General features: G+C 41.4%; 2 protein-coding genes across 5 annotated transcripts; one reads left to right on the forward strand and one right to left on the reverse strand.

The window, feature by feature from the left end:
* Positions 1-2336: 2336 nt before the first annotated feature.
* CCT5 (chaperonin containing TCP1 subunit 5) lies at positions 2337-10391 on the reverse strand. The gene is made up of 11 exons (XM_064705514.1): positions 10213-10391; positions 9215-9275; positions 8956-9120; positions 8253-8451; positions 7329-7521; positions 6295-6444; positions 5849-5968; positions 5263-5448; positions 4123-4260; positions 3564-3744; positions 2337-2621 (listed from the first exon to the last, which is right to left on the reverse strand). Exons 1-11 carry the CDS (start codon positions 10315-10317, stop codon positions 2494-2496), a joined length of 1626 nt encoding a protein of 541 aa, XP_064561584.1. The 5' UTR covers positions 10318-10391; the 3' UTR covers positions 2337-2493.
* Positions 10392-10395: 4 nt separating this feature from the next.
* Positions 10396-20480, forward strand: ATPSCKMT (ATP synthase c subunit lysine N-methyltransferase). Of its 4 annotated transcripts, none has more exons than XM_064705519.1 (5): positions 10396-10725; positions 11122-11393; positions 13338-13475; positions 14215-14265; positions 19338-20480. In XM_064705519.1, exons 2-5 carry the CDS (start codon positions 11127-11129, stop codon positions 19419-19421), a joined length of 540 nt encoding a protein of 179 aa, XP_064561589.1. In that variant the 5' UTR covers positions 10396-10725; positions 11122-11126; the 3' UTR covers positions 19422-20480. The 4 variants fall into 4 exon arrangements, with proteins under 4 accessions (XP_064561589.1, XP_064561586.1, XP_064561585.1 ...); XM_064705516.1 differs by having other exon boundaries at positions 10400-10693; positions 19117-20480; XM_064705515.1 differs by having other exon boundaries at positions 10403-10725; positions 19117-20480.
* The last annotated feature ends 211 nt before the right edge of the window (positions 20481-20691 follow it).

The following is a 20691-nucleotide window of genomic DNA, read 5'->3' on the forward strand; positions in this document are numbered from 1 at the left end:
AAAAGCTCAGTCATGAATGCATGGCCCCCCCAGCTGCTGCAGTGTGAGGGAGTGAGAGGAGCCTGTGTGCTGTGCTCTGTGCTCCTGGCAGCCTTGCCTTGTGCCCCTGCAAACACAAGTGTGCCAGCACAGAGGTACAAGATCAGGAGGAAAGAAGCCCAGGCTTGGGAATGCAGCAAGAGACCAACAGACCAGGCTGGGACAAGGCAGCTGCTAACAAGGGAACTAGAAGTAGCAGGACACACAGAGGCAGGGGTGGGTTAAGGGTCCTAGGAAGATGTGCAAACTTGGATCTAAAAGGACTCGTGGAACTTAGTCACGAAATTAGCTGAAGTAACTGAGCCCTTGAGGGGAAGTTGTAAAGATTCATGTCATTGCTGACATCTGTGTGCTGTGTCAGTGATGTTAGGAAAGACCTGCTGGCTGCCCTCAGCTTGCTTTTAAAAAATCCAGATGCAGTCTGCTATGGCAGTGATGGGCGGATGTTGCCCTCCCGTGGTGAACCCTGCATTTTCCCAGGAGTCACGGAGCACGAACAGCAGGGCTCATGGACCTCATTTCCAAACATACCACCAGGCCAGGCATTTACTGCCCAGTGGTTAGAAATGGACCATGATTAATTTGAACATCAGCGTTTGCCTCACCCAGCCCTGTTGTTATTCAGATGTTTCCTGTTTTGTTTGACCAAGGCCAGGCAGCACACAAATTACCAATATGAGTATTGCCACTGTTCTGTCAAAGCACAAATTTAATTACTCCTGCTGTGAAAGTGCACCATTTTGCGCTGCAGTTGTTTCATTAATTTGGTTTAACAGTTCCAGTTGTATGTTGCATGCTGTGATGAAAGCCATTTGTCCTCCAGTTGTCTCTATGCAGCACTGACTGATGGTGCTAATGCCATACATGTGTTATGTTGAAGCACAAATCCATGAAAAAATAACCACTTCTATTTCTTACAATTTTATCAAAGTTCCATTATCAAGCTCCAGACTTCCCCTACTAAGATGTAGTTGAATATTAACAAATATTTATATACAAAGCACAAAATGTTTATTTCCTAAAGCCACATCAGCAAAGCCATCATTTCAATTTTCAAAGTAATCTCTCCTGGGTTCCTAAGCACTTCTGTATTAAGCAGCTGTTTACAGCCAAAGCCTGTGTAAGGGGCTTGGACAGCAAAGGGGGTTCAACCACGCCAAGGGACAGAAGATGAAATGCCAGTAAAACTGGAATAGCTGTTTTCTCACTTCCTTTCTATCACATCCACAACTTCACTATGAGGTGAAAGGGGTACATTAGTACAAGTACACTGCTCCCTTTCAAGTTCTAGCTACAGCTTTCCTTTTGTATTAGCAAAGTAAGAGACAGCTCCACACAAGTCCAGGTATTTATGGGTTTCTGGAGTCACACTTAAAACTCTGAACAGATTCAGAATGCCAGAGCTTGACAGCAGTAAAACTGATAAACTGCTGTTTCCATTGAACTGCATCTAAACGAAGCTAATTTGGGAAGAGGTAAAAGAGTAATGATAAAAAACTCACTACTAATTTTTTAATCAATGACAATAAAGCTTTGCATGATTTATCCTCAAACAGTTCTAGAAATAAAACCAGTCTTGTAATTAGTAAACTTGTTTCTACCCTTCCTCCTCTATCAACACTCACTGAAGTTTTTTTTTTTGACTCAAGTGAGGTAGTCACAGCAAAAACCAATCAGAACATGACCTGCTAGCAAACACTGGCCAGTAAAGAGCTTCCTCTGCCCTATGTAACAAGCAATGCTGAGTTGGTATTTGTAACGCTTCCCTCACTATTGAAATCTTCAAAGAAATTATACATTAGTTCTGGTCTACCACTTGTTTCTTGCTGGTTGTTTCACAGCCAAGGCACCTTACTAATCAATGTTACTCTGCCACTCTCAGATTGTACTGGGGACCTTTGAGTAAGTACCACTCAACTGTGGTACTATAGACAAAGTTCTGGGAAAAACCCTCACTTGGCTGAATGTGCATACCCCTGGGAAAAAACCCTCTCCTTAACCCTCATAAATCTGGAAGAGGACAAGGAGAAAAAAAACTGAAGCAACTGGAAGCATGGAAGACAGCTCCTTTAAATGCTCAGACTGAAACCTCATACTTAATATATTTAACATATGAGAATTATCAGAGGCTAAAATAATTGGTTAATATTTAATTAATTAGTTTAAGGAACAATGGAAAATTACCCATTAAATTTAATGCTGCATAATTTTTGTTTTCCCTATACATTCAGGAAGTATTTTCTATGAGTATTTACATCTGTCTAAGAAAAGATGCAACAATACTTATGAAACAAGTCTTGAAATCACCAGTGCTAAATTGTTTTATTTCCAACAACTAGCCATTACAGTATGTGAAACAAAAAGTGTCCAGAATAAATAGCTGAAGATGAAGCATCAGAATACTACCATCTTTGCTACTGCTGTGGCCCCTTAATGTTTCCTGCTTTTCAACCTTCACTCTTCGGATTCTCCAGGCCTACGGATATCATCAATCTTCAGGATCATTCTAACAACCTGAGTCGCCAGAGAAATCTGCTGCTTCTTGCCAATCAAGGTTTCTATAACATGCTGCTGCTTCATATCTGCCAAAAGGAAGCAGAAGAATTAGACACCCTCATGAAATCTAGACATAACACTTAACCTGTAAATGCAAGTAATTAGTAATAGTAAATTCCACATAATTTCAAAGAACATTCTGAAATTACTACTCTTGGCCACTGTGGTTTACAAACGCAATTTGTACAAACTATAGAGTTTTACATCTAGGTTCTTACCAAAGATCCTCGGACATTAAGATAGACCTCTTAGCCCAACTAGGTTGTGCTTTTCCAGAAGTAATGCAGAATGGTGAAAAGCTAGATTTCCATACACATATATTAAAAGCACCCTAAAAGCTGAGCAAATGCTAAAGAAGTGAAAGGTCAAATGCCATCAAACAGGAACACCTTATCAAAGAAGGGTTATGAATGCACAAATTTCAGTTTACCATATTCTTTTCTCAAAAAAACCAACAGAATAAGTAAGAAGGTGAAAAGTCTAGATTCAGTTGAAAATAAGGTTTTATACACTGGCTTCTTAGTCTTCAGGTATTTGCTCCAGGTTTATATATGCAGACATATAGGTGAGAACATTATTGTCTACAAATATTTCCTGCCTTTTGTTTACTTTGTCACAAGCTGTTTCTCAAAACAACTGTTTTAGGACTGCAGTGCAACCTGGATCACTAAAACTGCAGTATTTAAAGCACAGCATGCTTGCCTCATCCTAAGAACAGCTTTCCTTCCTGTACTACAAGATCAGTCAACATCTTCAATTAATCTTGCCACAAAGAAGAGGTTTTGAGACAATTATACATTTTCCTCCTGGTAGACATAAATATGCTCTCCAAGCACATTCCCATTTATTATGGCAAGGCACAAGAGTTAGAATAAACCAAGTGATGCACAGGTTTAAAAAAAACCACAGTGAGCATTTTGAGAAATAAAAGCTTTTATGCTACCCCTTCTCCATGCTACAGTTCTTACCATTTGTTCCTTTCTGCAAACAGTCAATGCCCAGAGCAGGATTATTCTCTTTCACCTGCCTCGCCCGCACTTCGGTCATTGTCTGTATTGGATTCATACCACTGTTCTCCGAGAGGGCCATGGGAATTACCTCCAGGGCATCTGCAAAAGCTCTCACAGCATACTGTTCCAAAGATGGGCACTAGAAGAAAAGAAATTCAAATTCATACGCCATTAAACTCCAATGTTAGTAAAAGCATTTTTTCACACTAGATATAAAATACATACACACAATAAGAAGATTTTATTTGGAATATAGTAACTAAACAAATACCTCTGAATGATAGCTACTTGAAAATTAAAAAAAATTCAAACTGCTCCTAGCACAGAAGGATAAAAAGTAGTGGTAATGACTTTTTACAGAGACAGGAAGGATAACTTCTAACACTGGTTATAAGGGAATGTCAGAAAAGCACATGTTATGGAACTTTCTGAAAAATCTTTCAAGTTCTTTTGGAATTTCTTAAGGCAGGCTCAATAGTTCATACACTAAAGAAAATGTTAACTGTTCCTTTCTTACCTTATCTGCTGCCTCACTGACTGCCAAGGCACAAGATATTTCAGCTGCACCACCACCGTACACAATCCGATTGTCACGAACGAGATTCCGGATTACACACAAGGCATCGTGAAGGGAGCGCTTCGCTTCTTCGATGATCTGCAATTACACAACAGCGGGTGTGTGATACAATACACACATCTGAAGGCTGTGAAGATGTAGTTCCTAATACAGATGTGGAAACTGCAAATAAACTCTTAAGATTTTTTCATGGCTCCAACGCAGCTGTACTATTGCTATGTTATACTACTTAAAAATAGAGAATGTTAGACATCCAGCGGCAAAGAATATACATATGCATAAAACCGCACTGTTATTTGTTAAACCTGTAATTTGAAATAACAAAAACATGAAAAGGTTCTCAATTTTGCATATTTACAAGACACAAAACACTGAGCTTTAAAGGCCAACATTATTATCAGACTGCAGTTTTTGTCCACTTCTCATTTGAACAGATGTAGGAGATTTAACAAAAAGACTAACTTTTAAAGCAGTATTTCTGATTTCTTACAAGAAAATTTCAGACTACAGTATGCTTTTTTCCCAAAGGTTTTTCATTTAAAGTAGGACTTGACTTATAGCAAATATAATTTAACACTAACAGTGCAACCAAAATCCAGTTTAAATACATAGGCATTTCAAGTGGTCCCAATCAGAGGGGAGTGGGGGATATAGTGTGTGGGGATATACAATTTGCAGTAGTTAGGTGTTTTTATTTGAAATATCTTAACTGAACTAAATCAGAAGTGATACACAACTAGGTCTACAATAAAACCAAATCTATCAAAGATGCTAATATTTACTCATAAAAGTGACCCTCTCATGAGAAAAAAATATTAAGAGCATCCACAGGTAAAAACATTTCTGTATTTATGAACTATATGGTCTAACAGAGAGAAAAGTAAAGTTTTAGTTTAAAACCACAGGATGCAAATCTAACAAGTTACTTCTGACACACAGTCCTGACTGCCTACAAGCCTTGCTCCTTTCCTATTTACCCACACTGCAATGAATATGTAGACAAAGTCATGAAGAGTGTACTAATACGTTTTACAAAGAAACTACACATTCTGCAACTATGTATCAAAGCAAGCATCTCACCATTTTATTTCCTCCCCTAATGAAAATGGTCACAGCTCTGGAGTTCTGACACTGCTCGATGAGGAGCATTCTGTCCTTGGTTGTTCCGAAGGAGATCTCTCTGACGACGCCTGCAAATCCCAATTTCTCTGCCGTGAGCTCGCAGAAGCGCGGCACGATGCGCCCTCCCGTTGCAATGGCGATTAACTGGGGTTAAACAGCCAGGAGTTACTTCAACAGGATTTTTTCATGTTTTTCAGAACATAAAACTAGTGGAAAAGCATCTGTCAAATGCCTACTTTAAAAGGTTATCTTCCCATGACTTCAAAGTACTTCAGCCAATGTTTTGTTTCAGCCAATGGCAGGACTAAAGCAGAAACCTTTCTAGACACCTAAACCTTTCATTAAGTAATATACATGTGCTCAAGTTATAAACCATAATCTCCTCCATAGTAGGTTTTTCTCACAAATCCCCAATGATTTTTCTCCAATAGCCACCCATATACACAATTATGCAGTGATACTCAGAAAGCCTGAACTTTTAGCTGGTACAGCCTATTACTTCATAAATGTTTTAACAACTGGTGCAAAGCTCAGTTTTACTTACTTCTAATTCAGGTCCACCAACCCAACGAACAGCAGGCAGCTCATTCTGGAGCAGCAAGTGATTTGCCTCATCATCAAAACCCCACTGGCAAATGGCAAGGTTTGCACCAGTGTCTTTTATCTAAAAACAACACAAATCATCAACCTTCTGATCAGAACTAACAAAGGAATGAAAAACATTCTTTGTGGTTTTAATTCTCTCAATTTTCTCAAAAGACAATTCTCAAGAAGAACCCCCTGGCACACACAGAGATCAAAATATATTTTGAACCAAATTGGTATCTCTTTCTTACATTATATCATCTTTGATTCACAGCATTACAACTGCTTGTATGTTGCTTCCCACCAGGATCAGCAGCTCGTTTACAGGAGCAAATCAATGCACTATGCTGTTTTTTTCTAAAGGCTATGAAAGACAAAGAAAACAGAAATAATCCTGAAGGCTACCTGCTTCACCATCTCTTCAAACTTCTCTTTTTCATATTTCTGCAGTGCCTTGTAATCATCCACAGATGTGACATCAAGCTTATGTTTGGTTTTAGGCTTAGGTGGTTCAAAGGGACAAGTAAGGATGGCAATTTTAGCATCCTTTAGTTCCTGGGCAATTAAAAAAAAAAAAAGACTTATGACCTGATTAACATTTTTTTTGTATTTGCAAAGCATACAGATGTGTCTTTATAAACACAAACACATGAACAATGTGAAGATCATTTGACTTACTCTAAAGTTAACTAAGTATAACTAAATAATTCTGTCAATAGTCTCAATAAACCACTTGGAACAAAATCCATAGCTCCAAGACACTGTTTAAGCCCTTAACCATCTTTACCAGTTATGCCTTTTTATGGTTTAATGCTTATAAAAAAATAGAAAAATTAAATTAAACCATCCCTATCCACTGTGACCACTGAGAACACCACTCATCTTTGTAACAGCTTTTCAACTATTACATGACCATTATTTTCCACTAGTCCTCCTTTCCACAGGATAAACATGGGTACCTGCTAGATGAATATTTTAGAGCAGTAGAAGCTTTCTTGAAGTAGACTGCTCAAAGACTCGGAGACCTTACCTACACCAAACATAAAACAAGGACAGCTTCTGGGGTGTTCCAAACAGGACAAAATGGCAATTCATAAACGTTTAGAATCTTGACACAGCATTGCACTAAGCATATCACACACCAGGGATAATTATTTCTACATAAAACAGAATCTTGCACCTGTCCTCACTCAGCAGTACAGTAATTCCTCCCTTCCACCACACTTTCTCAATATTGTTATAAATTCTAACTTGATCTCTTCCAATATCAAAAATTTCATGCTTTTTGCCCCTTCCTCTGTTGATATATTGGTGGAAAGCCAAGCTAAACGACAAGACTGTGTAAATACTTAATAAATGCTAGGGTGACACTTGAGGGAGGCTAGAAACTCTTATTTAAGCCAATACACACAAGAGACACACACAAGGACATGACTTACTTTAGGCATCTGTGGATGACTGAAATCTTTATCCACAATCACTCCTTTAACCAACTGTGTATCTTCCAGTCTTCCACCCACTTTGCCTTGCACTTTGATCAGCTCAAAATCAACATCTTTCCGTTCCATGTCTGCCACTGTCAGAACAGCATTCACAGCAATCTCTGCCATTTGCCGGTGACAGCGGTTCACTCTAGGTTTGAACAAAATACAATCAAGTTTACTCCATTTCCACCATTTGGGAGAAAAAGGTGATTCTATCCATCATTCAAACAGCAAGAAGTCAGCTTTTGCACAGTGTATTAAAAGAGGGGGTCCTGCTTGTTTGTTCACAGAAATAGAAGGTGCTGGCTATGGCAGAAAACTGAACACACAGCATGGTTGGTGTGAGGGACCTCTGTCAATGGAGTCTCAGCACAGATTTGGAACCAGTCAGGAGAACTTGCTACTAAAGAACATTCAAGAAACAGAAACCATGTGTAAGACAACTCTGCAAGGGAAGCCCTTCCAATGTCTGAATTTATACATTTACACATAGAACCCAGAAAGGAAAAGAAACTTTTGGAACCATCCTAAGTTAAAATATTTTTAGCGGCAAAAACCCCAAAATATGACATATTATTATTATTTTTAACAGATTTACATTACTTTTGGAACCTGCCATGATGTAGAAGCCTGCAAATAACAGGTTAGAATGATGCTGCAGTTATTTAACTTCATGGAATTGACCCTTTGGAGACAAAGGATTCACAATTTCTTACCCTGAGACAAGAGTTCATAGAGGAATTAGCCACAACAAAACACAGAGGAGCTTTTAGCAGCACTCCAATAACACAAACAAAACACCAGGATTTCTCCTTTCCAAGCAGAAAGTTTTCAATGGAAGGATAAATATTCATTCAATATTCACTTTTTGTGACTTACACTTTAGAGCCCAGAGTTGTCTTTGCTGTCTGGATCAGAGGCTCAATGTTCTGTGGATCAACTGGGAAGCTGTCACTGATTTTGTCTAGATGCTCAATAGCAATGCGTGCTGCCTGCTCATAACCATCTGCTATCCTGATGGGGTGGATGCCTCGGTCCAGCAGCTGCTCAGCCTGTTCCAGTAATGCCCCAGCCAGAACTATTAAAAAAACCAACAAAAAAACCCACTTTTATTCTTGATTGGAACATAATTTTAAGTATATTATCAACAGATTAAAAAGCACATTTTCTGATTTTTCTGCAACGCTTAAAAGAGTTCAAGGTCTCCTAAATAACAAAAAACCATGAAAACCCCTACTTGCTTTGCTTAGCAAGAAAACCACATTATGTTAAGACCAAAATGAAGTACAGGCATCAAGGCAGGACAAGGAGACTACAGAAGAAAATTCTGCAAAAAATTTTGAAAGTATCAAAGGGGGGACTCTCAGCACTACCTCAAAACGTAATCAAACTTCAAAAAGACACAAAAGACTTCCTGATTAGAAGATTCCTCATACAAGAACTGACAGGAATACTGCAACAATAAATACTACAAAAAAGTGCTACAAAAAAGCTACTGTTATTTCTCACAATTTTTTTAAATAGCTGAAGCAGCTTGCTTTTAAACTTGAAAAAGGAAGCAAAATTTCAAACACTTTCTTACCAACGACTCCAGTAGTTCCATCCCCAATCTCATCATCCTGAGATTTAGCCAGCTCCACCATGAGTTTGGCTATCTGGTGATCCACATCCATCATATTCAGGATGGTAGCACCATCATTTGTCACAGTCACCTCACCATCCTTGTCCACCATCATTTTGTCCAAGCCTAAAATATGTATGTTCAAAGGATGAAGGAAAATTTTGAAAATTCCCCCACAACAAGTACTAAGAGAGAACCACTAAAAGTTTTTTATTGTTACCATTGGGCCCAAGGGATGTTCTCAGAGTACTTGCTACAGCCTTTGCTGCCATTATGTGGGACTGTAAAACAAAAGATAACAAAGCCAGAAGTTAAATCATTATCATGCATTCCGAAATCACAATATTAAGCTAAGGAAAACACAGTGAGTAGTGCAGATGTTGTGATTTAACTGACAACAACTATGAAAAATAATCAGTATGTGTGTACTGGTCTTATGACAGAAACTTTTCCTATGCCTTTTCTTGTATTGCTTGTGCTGGCTCTGCTAAAGCATTGAAAAACAGAGCAGGCAAATGACAGCTCTAATGCTCAAAGCAGGGAGCAACAGAAGCCGGCAAGGCTAAAAAGAGAAGGCAGTGCAATGGCAGCGCAATTTTACCCATCACAGAATCATCACAGGATGGTGTGGCTTGGAAGGGGCCTTTAAGATCATCCAGGTCCCACCGTCTGTCAGGGGCAGAACACCTTCCACTAGACCAGGTTGCTCAGTGCCCCATACACTTCCCTGAACGCTGCCAGGAATGGTGCATCCACAACCTCTGTTCTAATGTCCGCTCGCATATTCTGTCGGGATTTGTGCCACCCGCACTCAGCCCCGGCCTTCCTTCAGCGGCCGAGCTTCAGGCTGCGGTCTGAGGGAGGGGGCACTGGGGCAGGAGCCACGGGGAGGGACGCGCTGCGCCCACGGGGGTGACGGCCCCAAAGCCCCGCAGCCGGGGGGCGCATCCACGCCGTGCCGCGGATTCCCAGCCATGCCTTCTCTCTTCCTCCATCTCTCCCCCGGTAACGGGCCTAGTCCAGGCTCCATCCGCCCTGTGCCTTGGGCGGGGCTGGCGCTGAGCGCGGCAGCGCCTCGCCCCAGGGGCTCCATCCTCCCGCGGCAGCATGGCGCGGTACAGCACAGCAGAGCACAGCACAGCATGGCATGGCATGGCGCGGCGCGGCCCAGCTAGCGCGGGCCCGCAGGCGGCCCCGGCGGCCGGCCCGCTCGCTCACCTTGAGCGCCTCCAGCCCCATGAGGCGCGTCTTGCGCTCCTGGTCCTTGAGGATGAGGAAGGGCCGCCCATACTCATCAAACGCCAGAGTCCCCATAGCCGACATGGCTGCACCGCCTGCTCCGACCGCCGCCGCCCGCGCGCACCGCCCGGAAGCCGCCGCGCCCGCCGCGACACCGCGCGCCACCCCACGCCTGCGCAGCCGCTACAGCCGCGCCTTATTTCGCGGGCGGGAGCTTTGTGGCGCCCCCAGAGGAGCCTTCTGGAAGCCGCTCGGCGCCGGGGGAGGAGCGCGGCGCTGGCGGCCGCACGCCCCGGCTCACGGGGGCGGGGAGGGAAGGAAGGATAGGAGGACGTACCGAGAGCGGGCCCCGAGCGGGGCGGCAGCGGGTTGCGCCGGGTGATGTGAGGGCGGAGGAGGGAAGACAGACACGCGGTGGAAAAGCGTGCGCGGCGCTTCTCTCCGGAGCGCCTTCAGAAAGGTTTCGGTCCTCCACCCCGTCTTAGTGAAGTGGTACTGCCCTTCCCAATAAGTGTTGCAGGCCGAGCATAAGGCTGGGTTGGTCATTGGGGATTCGGAGTGTGTGTGTGGCGGGTGTCGCTGTGTCCCAGGGAAAAGTTCCTCCGCAAAGGACGAGCAGTAACTCCGGGACGTGTTCCCCAGGCGGGCAGGTCCCTGAGCTGCTCGGGGCGCGCTGCTGCCCGCCCGCGTGTGGAGGGCCGGGGGTTTAAATGGGAACCGCATTCCTGGCCCCTCGTGCCTCAGCTTTCCGGCAGCTGTAGCATTTCCTTGGGATCGGCTGAAGTGTAGGGTGGGGTTTTTCATCTCTTACGTTGTAGCTCTTTGCTACAAGGTACTGAATTGCCTCAAGTGAGCGAAAACACTGTGTTTCCGTCCGTCTGTCCCCAGGCGCGATGTGCCCGGCGCTGGCGAAGGCGGCCCCGCGGGAGGAGGGCGAGGGCGGCTCCCGGAGCAGCGGCTGGGGCCTGCTGGTCACGGCCGGCCTGGGGGGCGCCCTGGTGGCCCTCTATGCTGTGGCCACCCCCTTCGTCACCCCGGCCCTGAGGAAGGTGTGCCTGCCCTTCGTTCCTGCCACCGCCGAACAGATCCAGAATGTGCTGAAAATGTTGGAAAACAGGAGCGGCTCCCTAGTTGACATTGGTAGCGGGGATGGCCGCATTGTAAGTTAAGGATGTTGCCTTCTTTTTAGATCACCTCTTAAAAAAGTGCCACAGTGCTGGGGCTGTGTTTTCTCACACTTAAAAATGTCTTGTCTTTGGCATCCGGTGGTTGTGTCTGAGTCTTATGGAAAGGATCAAAGCTGAGAAAGGTTTACATTCAGTTTTGATGGGTAATAAATAGCTTTTGCTGCAATCTTACCTGTAGCTTGTCCAAGGTAGTGGACAAAATGTCATTGTGGTGACTGGAGGGAGTAACAGTGCACTCACTTGAAAAGATGCTGTCAGAGTCTTGGTACTGATTGCAAAAGAGCTGTGATTGTACAAAGGTGTGTAGCTGCAGCAAGTGAGGCTGTGAGATGTTTAATGTATAAAGGTGATACAAGCGCAAAAAGAAACGGGCAGTGAGCGATGAGTTATAAAAATAAAAATCCTGGTGTGATTAGAACTGTAGTCCTGAAACCTTCGTTTGAAGCGCTGCTGGCTTCCCCACTTCCCAATCCATATGGTGAAACTAGAATAAACACCGAGAGAGAGCGAGAACACCAATGGTGAGAATCATGGAAGAAAAAGTGATGCTGTGTTTCCAGGGTACTGCTTGAGCCCCAGTTTGTGAAATGTGGTGAGGATATAGCAGAAAATTGGGTGGTTTGGTTTTTCTTTTGTTGCTGTGGTGTTTTGTGTGCTTTTTTGTAACTATCTGCTTCAAGTCAGAGTTAGCAACAAGGTGGTGGTTTTTGATGGAAACACACGAGTTCTTGAGCGCTACCTTTGTCCATGTTTTATGTGAATGAGTCAACTATTTGTCCATGCAAAAAAAATGATTTGGAACTCCAAATCTGTGAAGAATGTGTGACTTGTGCCTGGGTAGGAAAAACACCAAAAAACTTAGGCATGAGATAACTGCAGTTTCTGATGCCCTCTGTGAGGCATTGTGGCTGCTGACTCTCATCAGAGGTATTTAATTTCAATAGGTTCAGTGTCATTAATTCTTTTATATTATATAGGTGCCTAAATGGAGACTGTTTGGAAAGCAGGCGCCTAAAAAGGAATGCTTGGTGCTTCTTTGATGCATCTGTTCTGAAAAAAGTCTGTTCAGATGCTTTTAATTATTTAGCAGTTACTCAGGTGTAATCAGTGGATAAATGTGAAGATATTTGCCACATTTCCAAGTGTGGTAAAAATGTCAGATTCTTTTGGGGAATTTGCAAGTGTTCTGTGTTGATGGAAGGAGGATGCATTATTTTAACAGTGTGAATATATAGTCCAGGTAAAGCTGAGAAGTTCTGTTAAGAAATGTGTACTTTCTGATTTCACCATGCTTGTTTTGTAATTGATAGTTCATCAGGCCATTGCTGATTAGAAGTTTTCAGTAGCCTTTTAAATTTTGTTTTAAACCTTTATTCTAGAAATCAGTGCATTTTAATTTTTTTTTCAATGTAGATGAAGATTGCTTTCACACTCTTTTTATTGGTATGTTTAATATAATAATATAATATATTTATTTTTGGCTCTGATTCAGGGGCTGCTCACTTGCCTATCCCTCGCTGCTTTTCAAATAAGTGGTCTAATTTTGAGCATTTTTGCTTGTGAGTTGCATTGTTCTCTCTGTGATCAATGTTGGTTCTATTCAATTCCAAGATACTCTAATGAATGTGTTAATTTAAACTTTTATATGAATCATAGATGTACTGCAAGCTCACAGCTTTGCCCTTGAATGTTTGTTTTCATTTTGTTTGCCTGGCTATATTTCAGTCACGACTAGCAATAGTAGTAAAATGTAGTTTTGAGTTTTTTGTTCACTATACAGCTGATCTGTTGGGTGTTAAACCCAGGGTGACTTAGGAAAGTGCTTTCCTTTGATTTATATTTTAAATAAAACTGTGTGCTTCTCTTTAGGTGAATAGACTTATGTTTCAAAGTGAAGATTTATTTTCTTTCTTGTAGGTGATAGCAGCTGCAAAAAAGGGATTCCAGGCTGTTGGATATGAATTGAATCCCTGGCTAGTCTGGTACTCCAGATATCGTGCCTGGAGAGATGGAGTACATCAGAACACCAAATTTTATATTTCAGATTTATGGAAGGTAAGTAGTGAATTATGTAAGAAGAGGTCTGGGATGATTGAGAGATTTTATAAGTTTGGAAATACTTTCCTGAAAAAACTGAAATGCTGTCTGACCACAAGGTGCTACACTGGGCTTTGAGCAGGGTTCTTGTACTGGGATTTTGATTTCTTTGGGCTCAGTGTGCTGTTCTGCTGCTTTTGGGCTTTGTTCAAGTGCTTTCTTTATCAGCAGGGGCTCCTTGAGCAAGCCTGGGCCTGATGAATTATGTGGGAGGGTTTTTTTGGCTGTGGCGGTGTTTGTGTTCAGAGAGGAGCATAGGAGAACTTGATGGTGCTGAGTGGAAGAACTCAGTCATTAGAATGCCTAGGAAGTTTTTATAGCTAGCTAACATTTAACAAAAGAAGGGGTGAACTTAAAGCATACGTGATTTTATCGTATACAGGAGTTGTGAAAAAAACTCTTTAGTTATTAGTAAAGTCATATTGGTGTTTTCTAAATTAATGCTTTCTGTGCTTCTAGAATTGCTATTCCATGTTCTTGGCCAGACAGTAGAAGTTTTTTGCTGTTCAGCAGTATAAATTTTCTTTATGTGGAAATTTTTGTGATGAAAAGTTGGTAAGGGATCTCCTTACATATTTTTGGTCTAAATCCCTGTTGAAGGAAATGCAGCTAGAGGGATTAGGAGAAAAGAATGGTGAGAATGTCTCTAACTGTAAATGTCATTTTCAATAAGATTTGTTCTCAAATTTTATTTTAGGTTTCTTTTTCCCATTATAGAAATGTTGTTGTTTTTGGAGTACCTCAAATGGTAAGCTTACTATTTATTTTTTATTTTTATTATGTTATTGTATTTTATTTATTATAGTGTTTATTTGTTACAATGTTTAATTATTTTAATTAAACGTTATAACAAATAGTGTACAAGTAGTGCACATACATTAATCTGCAAAATGAATTAACCTGCAGATGGTCAAAGACAGTCAGTAATAATCATAGAATCAGAGAATGTTAAGGGTTGGAAGGGACCTTAAACATCATTAAGTCCCAAGCCCCCTGTGCATGGGATATCTAGACCAGGTTGCAGCCTGGCTTTGAACACTGCAGGGTTGGGGCTTCCAGAAACTCCCTGGGCAACCTATTCCAGTGTCTCACCACCCTCACAGTAAAGAATTTCTTCATAATGGCTAACTGAAATTTCCCCTTTCAGTTTTTTCCCGTTCTCCATTGTCCTATCTCTGCTGTTCCTGATGAAGTGACCCTCTCCAGCTTCACCAGGAGATTCCTCCCTGTAGGTTCCCATCTGATATTGGAAGGTTGCTATAAGGTCTGCACACAACCTTCTCTTCTCTAGTTCCAACCCCCCTGCCATGAGCACAGGGACACTTTTGACTAGACCAGATTCCTCAGAGCTCCATCCAGCCTGGTTTGAACAATTCCATGGCTGGGACATCTGCAACTTCTCTGGGCAACCTATTCCATTGCCTCACCACCCTCATGTGAAGAATTTCTTCCTAATACCAATCAAAACCTACTCTCTTTCAGTTTGAAGCCCTTCCCCCTTGTCCTGTGTGCCTGTGGAAGGTCCCTCTCCATCTTGTAGGCTCCCTTCAGTGCCGGGGGCTGCAGTTGGGTTCCCCTGAAGCCGTCTCTTCCAGGCTGAACAAACCCAATTGTGTCATCCTGTGCTTCTGTATTGCTTGTTCCTTTGCTAAGGCAGGTGTGAGATGCAGTGAGTGAAGAGCTTTATGTGATGCCATACCATACAGCACACACTGAAAACATTTCTGCAGCACTAACAGGAAGCATAATAAACCTTCCCATTCTGTGGTGGTTTTGTTTGCTTGTTTGTTTTTTTTTTTTTTTTTTTTCACCAGGCACCAGAGGTAAACCTCTACTTCAGATTCCAATTGTAACTCGTATTGGAAACTGAAGTGGGTAAGGGTGGGGTATTAGTGAGCCCCGGGGTGTTTCTCTTGCTGCCAGTTACGTGCTCCCTTGCTGAGTTCCGGCAGGGGGCACTGGAAACGTTTGGAATTGCGGTCAGGAATTCTGCCGTTGCACCAGGGAAAAAGCCCTGGTGGGGAAAGCTGGCTCAGTAAGCTAGGAATAAACAAATGCCCTGGGAAAATGTGAGTAAACCCAGCAGAAATACTGAGTTAACTTTTAAATGTGATAAAGTGGGACGCATTAGTAACAGCTGTGATAGAAAGGGTAGCTGTAGGGCTCAGAATAACTTTTGTAGATCCAGTAAATACTAGGTTAAATTCTTTCAGCAAAAGTACTGTCATAAATGCAACAGATGCAAACATATGAACCTTTGTGTTTCCTGAGCATTTGTTTGCTTATGGTCCCCTTTGAATTTACTTTGGAAGTTGTTAATGCTCAGCCTCCTGAATGACTCAATTAATTTTCTAGAAACCTTAATGCATTTCGTCTTTTTTATTGAGAAACAATAGATCTCTTTAGCTTTTTTAATAATGCTGGCCTGATTTGATGCTTTCACACAGTGCTTTTATTTCATATCCGAGATTAGCTTTAAAAACCTGAATTTACTGATCTTCAGGGAAGACTAAGACCTCTCTTGTTCTTGCAGGCATCTGGGGCGAATGTGTGTTTGTTTCTGAGTTATTGCAGAGAGAGACTTGTTCAGGGTAGGATGATGGAATTCTTGCCAGGTGTTCATGTTTGCAGCTCCTGTGTATTTTAACTGATTACATGCTGTACAAAAGGTTTACTAAACTATGTATCTGTGTTGACACTCCAAAAAATTCCCCCAAACCCTGGCTTCACATAAAATACAGTATGATTGTAACACCTAATGTAACTGATATATTTAGCTTAAAAACTAGTTTGACTGGTACAGGGATATTATTTTTGGCTGAACTTAGCTGAATTATTAATGATGTTTTCTAATTTGTGCTAATAGGGATATGCAGTGTCACTAATTTTCATAATTGCTCCTAAAATTGGTATATATCTATATTTATATTTTCTGTAAAATTTTTTTTTCTGGTGTCTCATCTCAGTTTTAGATAACAAAGTGGGCAAGTGGGCTTATTTTTGTAGTTTGTTGAAGGTGCTTGTAGGTTTATTTTTCTAGTTGTTTAAGGCAGCAAAAATGTTAAAAAGCATTTGCAGTGTGGATGAAATCAGAGCCTTAAAAATATTTGGGAGTAACTCTTTGGTACATTAGATCTATGACTAATATTCCATTGTTAGCTTAAATGTAGCTATAATAGGATATTACATCAAAGGCACACCCTGAATGTATGTGATAGTGAAAGCTCTTTGCAGCCTTTAGGAAGTACCTTTTCTTTAGTCAATCTTATTTTGTAATAATGTTCTTTTGGGTTTTGTTTCTTTCATCTTTTTTCTGAAATTTTATGTATTTTTGTATTTGTGACTGAAATTCAGCTAAATTTGTTAATAACTACTGCAGTTTAAAATTTTTTAATATTTAAACATTGCATCATGATAATAAAAGTAAATAGTGTTTTACATGTAACAGAAGTAGTCTGTAGAGTTTGCCATTAAAATTAATCTTTCACATAGATACAATATGTAAGAATAAAAGGAACTCCAAATGGATGTGCACTGCTGATCTGCTTAAACATACCATCAAACTTTTCCAAAGGACAAAAGTGGCTAAATCTGTTAGGCTTCTCTTTTTTTCCTAGAACATAATCACTATCTGGGATGGAAAAAAAATTCTTTAAAGTCTACATGTATTAATTTATTTCTCACTTAATCCATGGCAGAATTTGCCAAGCACTTATTAGAAAAAGAGCATTTGACTGGTCAGGGTGTTGCTGTATTCTAGAAAAGTGATGATATTTCCCTGGACTTCCAAATGCTCTCAATTTTTGTGGATGGAGGAAAGCTGGACTGTAGTTATTCAACCAAGGAGAGTTGGTATGTGACACAGTGCCCCTCAGCATCCTGCTCTCTATGCTGTGGAGGGATGGATTTGGTGGATGGACTGTTCAGTGGATAAGGAGTTGTCTGGGTAGCTGTGTTCATAGGGTAGTGGTCAATGAATCAACATCCAGATGAAGATCAGCTACAATTGGTGTCCCTCAGGGGTCTGTATTAGGAGCAGTCCTGCTTCATGTCTTCATCAGTGGCATAAAACAGTGGGATTGAGTGCACTCTCAGAAAAGTTTGCAGATGCACCAAGCTGAGCAGTGCCAGTTGATGTGCCTGAAGGACAGGATGCCATCCAGAGGGACCTGGACAAGAAGTGGCCCCATGGGAACATGACGAGGTTTAAAAAGACCAATGCAAGGTGCTGCACCTGGGTCAGGGTAGCTCTAAGTACCAGCACAGGCTGGGGGATGAAACAGATCAGAGCAGCTCTGCTGAGAAGGACTTGGGGCTGCTGGTGGATGAGAGGCTGGACAGGAGCCAGCCATGGGCACTCACAGCCCATTTGACCACATGGTCAAACGTGTCCTGGACTGCATCCAAAGCAGTGTCGGGGAGGGAGAGGATTCTGCCCCCCTCTTCTGCTCTGGTGGGACCTCACTTGGAGTGCTGCATCCAGGGCACCCCATCACAAGAGGGATGTGGACCTATTGGAGAGGGTTCAGAGGAGCTCCTTTCCTAGAGGCAGGCTGAGAGAATTGGGGTGATTCACCCTGGAGAAGACTTGACTCTGGGGAGACCTTATTGTGGCCTTTCAGTACTTAAAGGGGGCTTGTAAACAAGATGGGCACAGACTTTTCAGTAGGGCCTGTAGGGACAGGACAACGGATAATAGTTTTAAACTAAAGGAGGGCAGATTCATCTTAGATATAAGTAAGAAAAATTTTACAAATTCAATGGTGGAACACTGGAATGGGTTGCTCTGAGAGGCAGTAGATGGGGCCTGGATGGGGCTCTGAGCACCCTGATCTAGTTTAAGATGTCCCAGCCCATGGCAGGGGTGTTCAACTAGACTACCTTTAAAAATCCCTTACAATCCAAACTATTCCATGATTCTGCATCCTCTTTCATGGAATGCTGCTGCAGGGATTCACATGCCTATGTTAATGGGGTGTGGATTTGACTAAGCTCAATTTCAATACTATTTAATGTAACAGTATTTTACCATAGACTGACAGCAAAATATTTGCTTTGGGTTGTTGTCTGTGTGATGATTTGAGTGTCTCAGGATTAGACTGTGCATTTTGAGCTTTTGAGTATCACACAATAGCTCATGAACCTTGGGGTTTCATAAATAGCATAAATTTAGGGGGCTGAACTTTCATTCCCTCAGAGAAGAATCCCACTGAAGAGAATCATGAATTGGAGCATGCAAAGTCTTTTGCCTGCAGTTGTGGTATTTTTTTGTTTCTTTGCTGTTTTTTTTTTGGTTTGTTTTTGTTTTTATTTTTTTTTAATTTAAGGGATAATTTATGGACTTTGATTTAATTTTTAGATCTTCAAGTTATAATTTCCTTGATCTCACAAATTGGGGCCACAATAAGCATTTTCTGCTTTTAGATATTCTTTGTCAAGACATGAAAGCCAAAACACTTATCACAAATACTTTCCTAAGATTTAAAAAAAAAAAAAAGTTACTCAAGTCTTGTATTTCTCTTGAACACCTGAATTAGATTCTGAAGAGAATACTCTTGTTTTTTACTGTTTCTGAGAGGTTTTTCTTGTAACTCAACAGATGCCACAGCTGGAGAAGAAGCTAGAAGAAGAACTTGAATGTAATGCCAGGATCATTGCCTGTCGCTTTCCTTTCCCTTGCTGGATTCCAGATCATACTACTGGAGAGGGAATAGACACTGTGTGGGCCTATGATTTGAAGCATTCTAGAGCAAGTGAAACAAAAAGCTTGGAAAGTACACCAAAGACAGAATCTTAAATATTGAATTTGATTTCTTACAGAAATTTTTAGCTTTGACTGGACCTGTTGAAGATAAGATTAACATGGAGAGAGCCCTGGCATATGAAGATGTGAATTCACTGTAAGAACTGAAGTACAGTGGCTGTCTGAAACACACAAAGGTTACTGAAAGGTGTAGTTAAATGGCTTAATGTGGTGTTCTGGTTTAACTCCATCTGGCAGTGGAGTACCACACAGATGTTCACTCACCCCAGTCCACAGACTCCCACAGAGGGATGGGAAATGACCATGGACTGAGATAGAAATAGTTTAATAATTTTTAATAATAATAATAACAACAACAACAACAAGAGAGGAGTAATACCCAAGAAAGTTGAGTGATGCACAGTACCCTTGCTCAGTACCCACTGATGGATGCCCACCCCATCCCAGAGCAGTGACTGCCAACTCTCTCCAGTTTATATACTGGGCATGATGTTCTGTGGTGTGGAATATCCCTTTGGCCAGTTCATCTCAGCTGTCCTGGCCATGCTTCCTCCTGGCTTCTTCTGCCCCTCCTTGTTGGCAGAACATGAGAAACTAGAAAGTCCTTGGCTTGGAGTAAGCACTGCTCAGCATCAACTAAAACCATTAGTGTGTTATCAGCATTAGTCTTTTCTGCCACAGTGCTGTACCAGCTAATAGGAAGAAAATGAACTCCCAGCTGAAAGTTGTTGGTCAAAATGATGAAAAAGTTTTTATAGAAGAGGAAAACTTCAATATAGAAAAGGGTTTAGAGCACCATTCACTACAGTTAAGGGATATGAATATATATGAATACGTTCAAATGCTCAAGTTCGTGAACTTAATATATACATTCTTTCTGACTCCACAGAGCATTTGGTATTGGTGTTGGGATGATGTGCATCTTCTCAAATGAGCTATATTTCAAAAATGTCTGAATTTTGTATGCCAAGTACATAATGCTGCATACACAAAACTGGTCCAGATGGAGTATGATGATGACGCCAATGTTTGACACCACAGCCTTGAATGTGTACTTTTGAAAGTTGAGTATGACAAAATGGGCAAATATAATAAGTTGTTCATTAACACAAGTGCTGCCTCTGATTATATTAATGTTTTTTTAATTAACTTGTATTCTCTTTTAGCGTTTGCTGGAAAATAAACTCCAAGTAAGCCACTCCCCTTCTCCTGTACGTCTTCAGTAAGGGAGGGGCAAAAGCAGAACTTGTGGGTTGAGGTAGCAATTTACTGAAAGCACAAAGCAAGAATAAGACATGGCACAGTATCAACAGCAATATTAAAAGGTTACAAAAAGAAGGTATTTTAGTGACAAAAACGTGTGTTCACCACTGGGAACAAGAATAATGGTGGATGCTTCCAGTAGATTGT

This window comes from Zonotrichia leucophrys, chromosome 2 (assembly GCF_028769735.1).
Source record: "Zonotrichia leucophrys gambelii isolate GWCS_2022_RI chromosome 2, RI_Zleu_2.0, whole genome shotgun sequence".
Classification (NCBI taxonomy): domain Eukaryota; kingdom Metazoa; phylum Chordata; class Aves; order Passeriformes; family Passerellidae; genus Zonotrichia; species Zonotrichia leucophrys.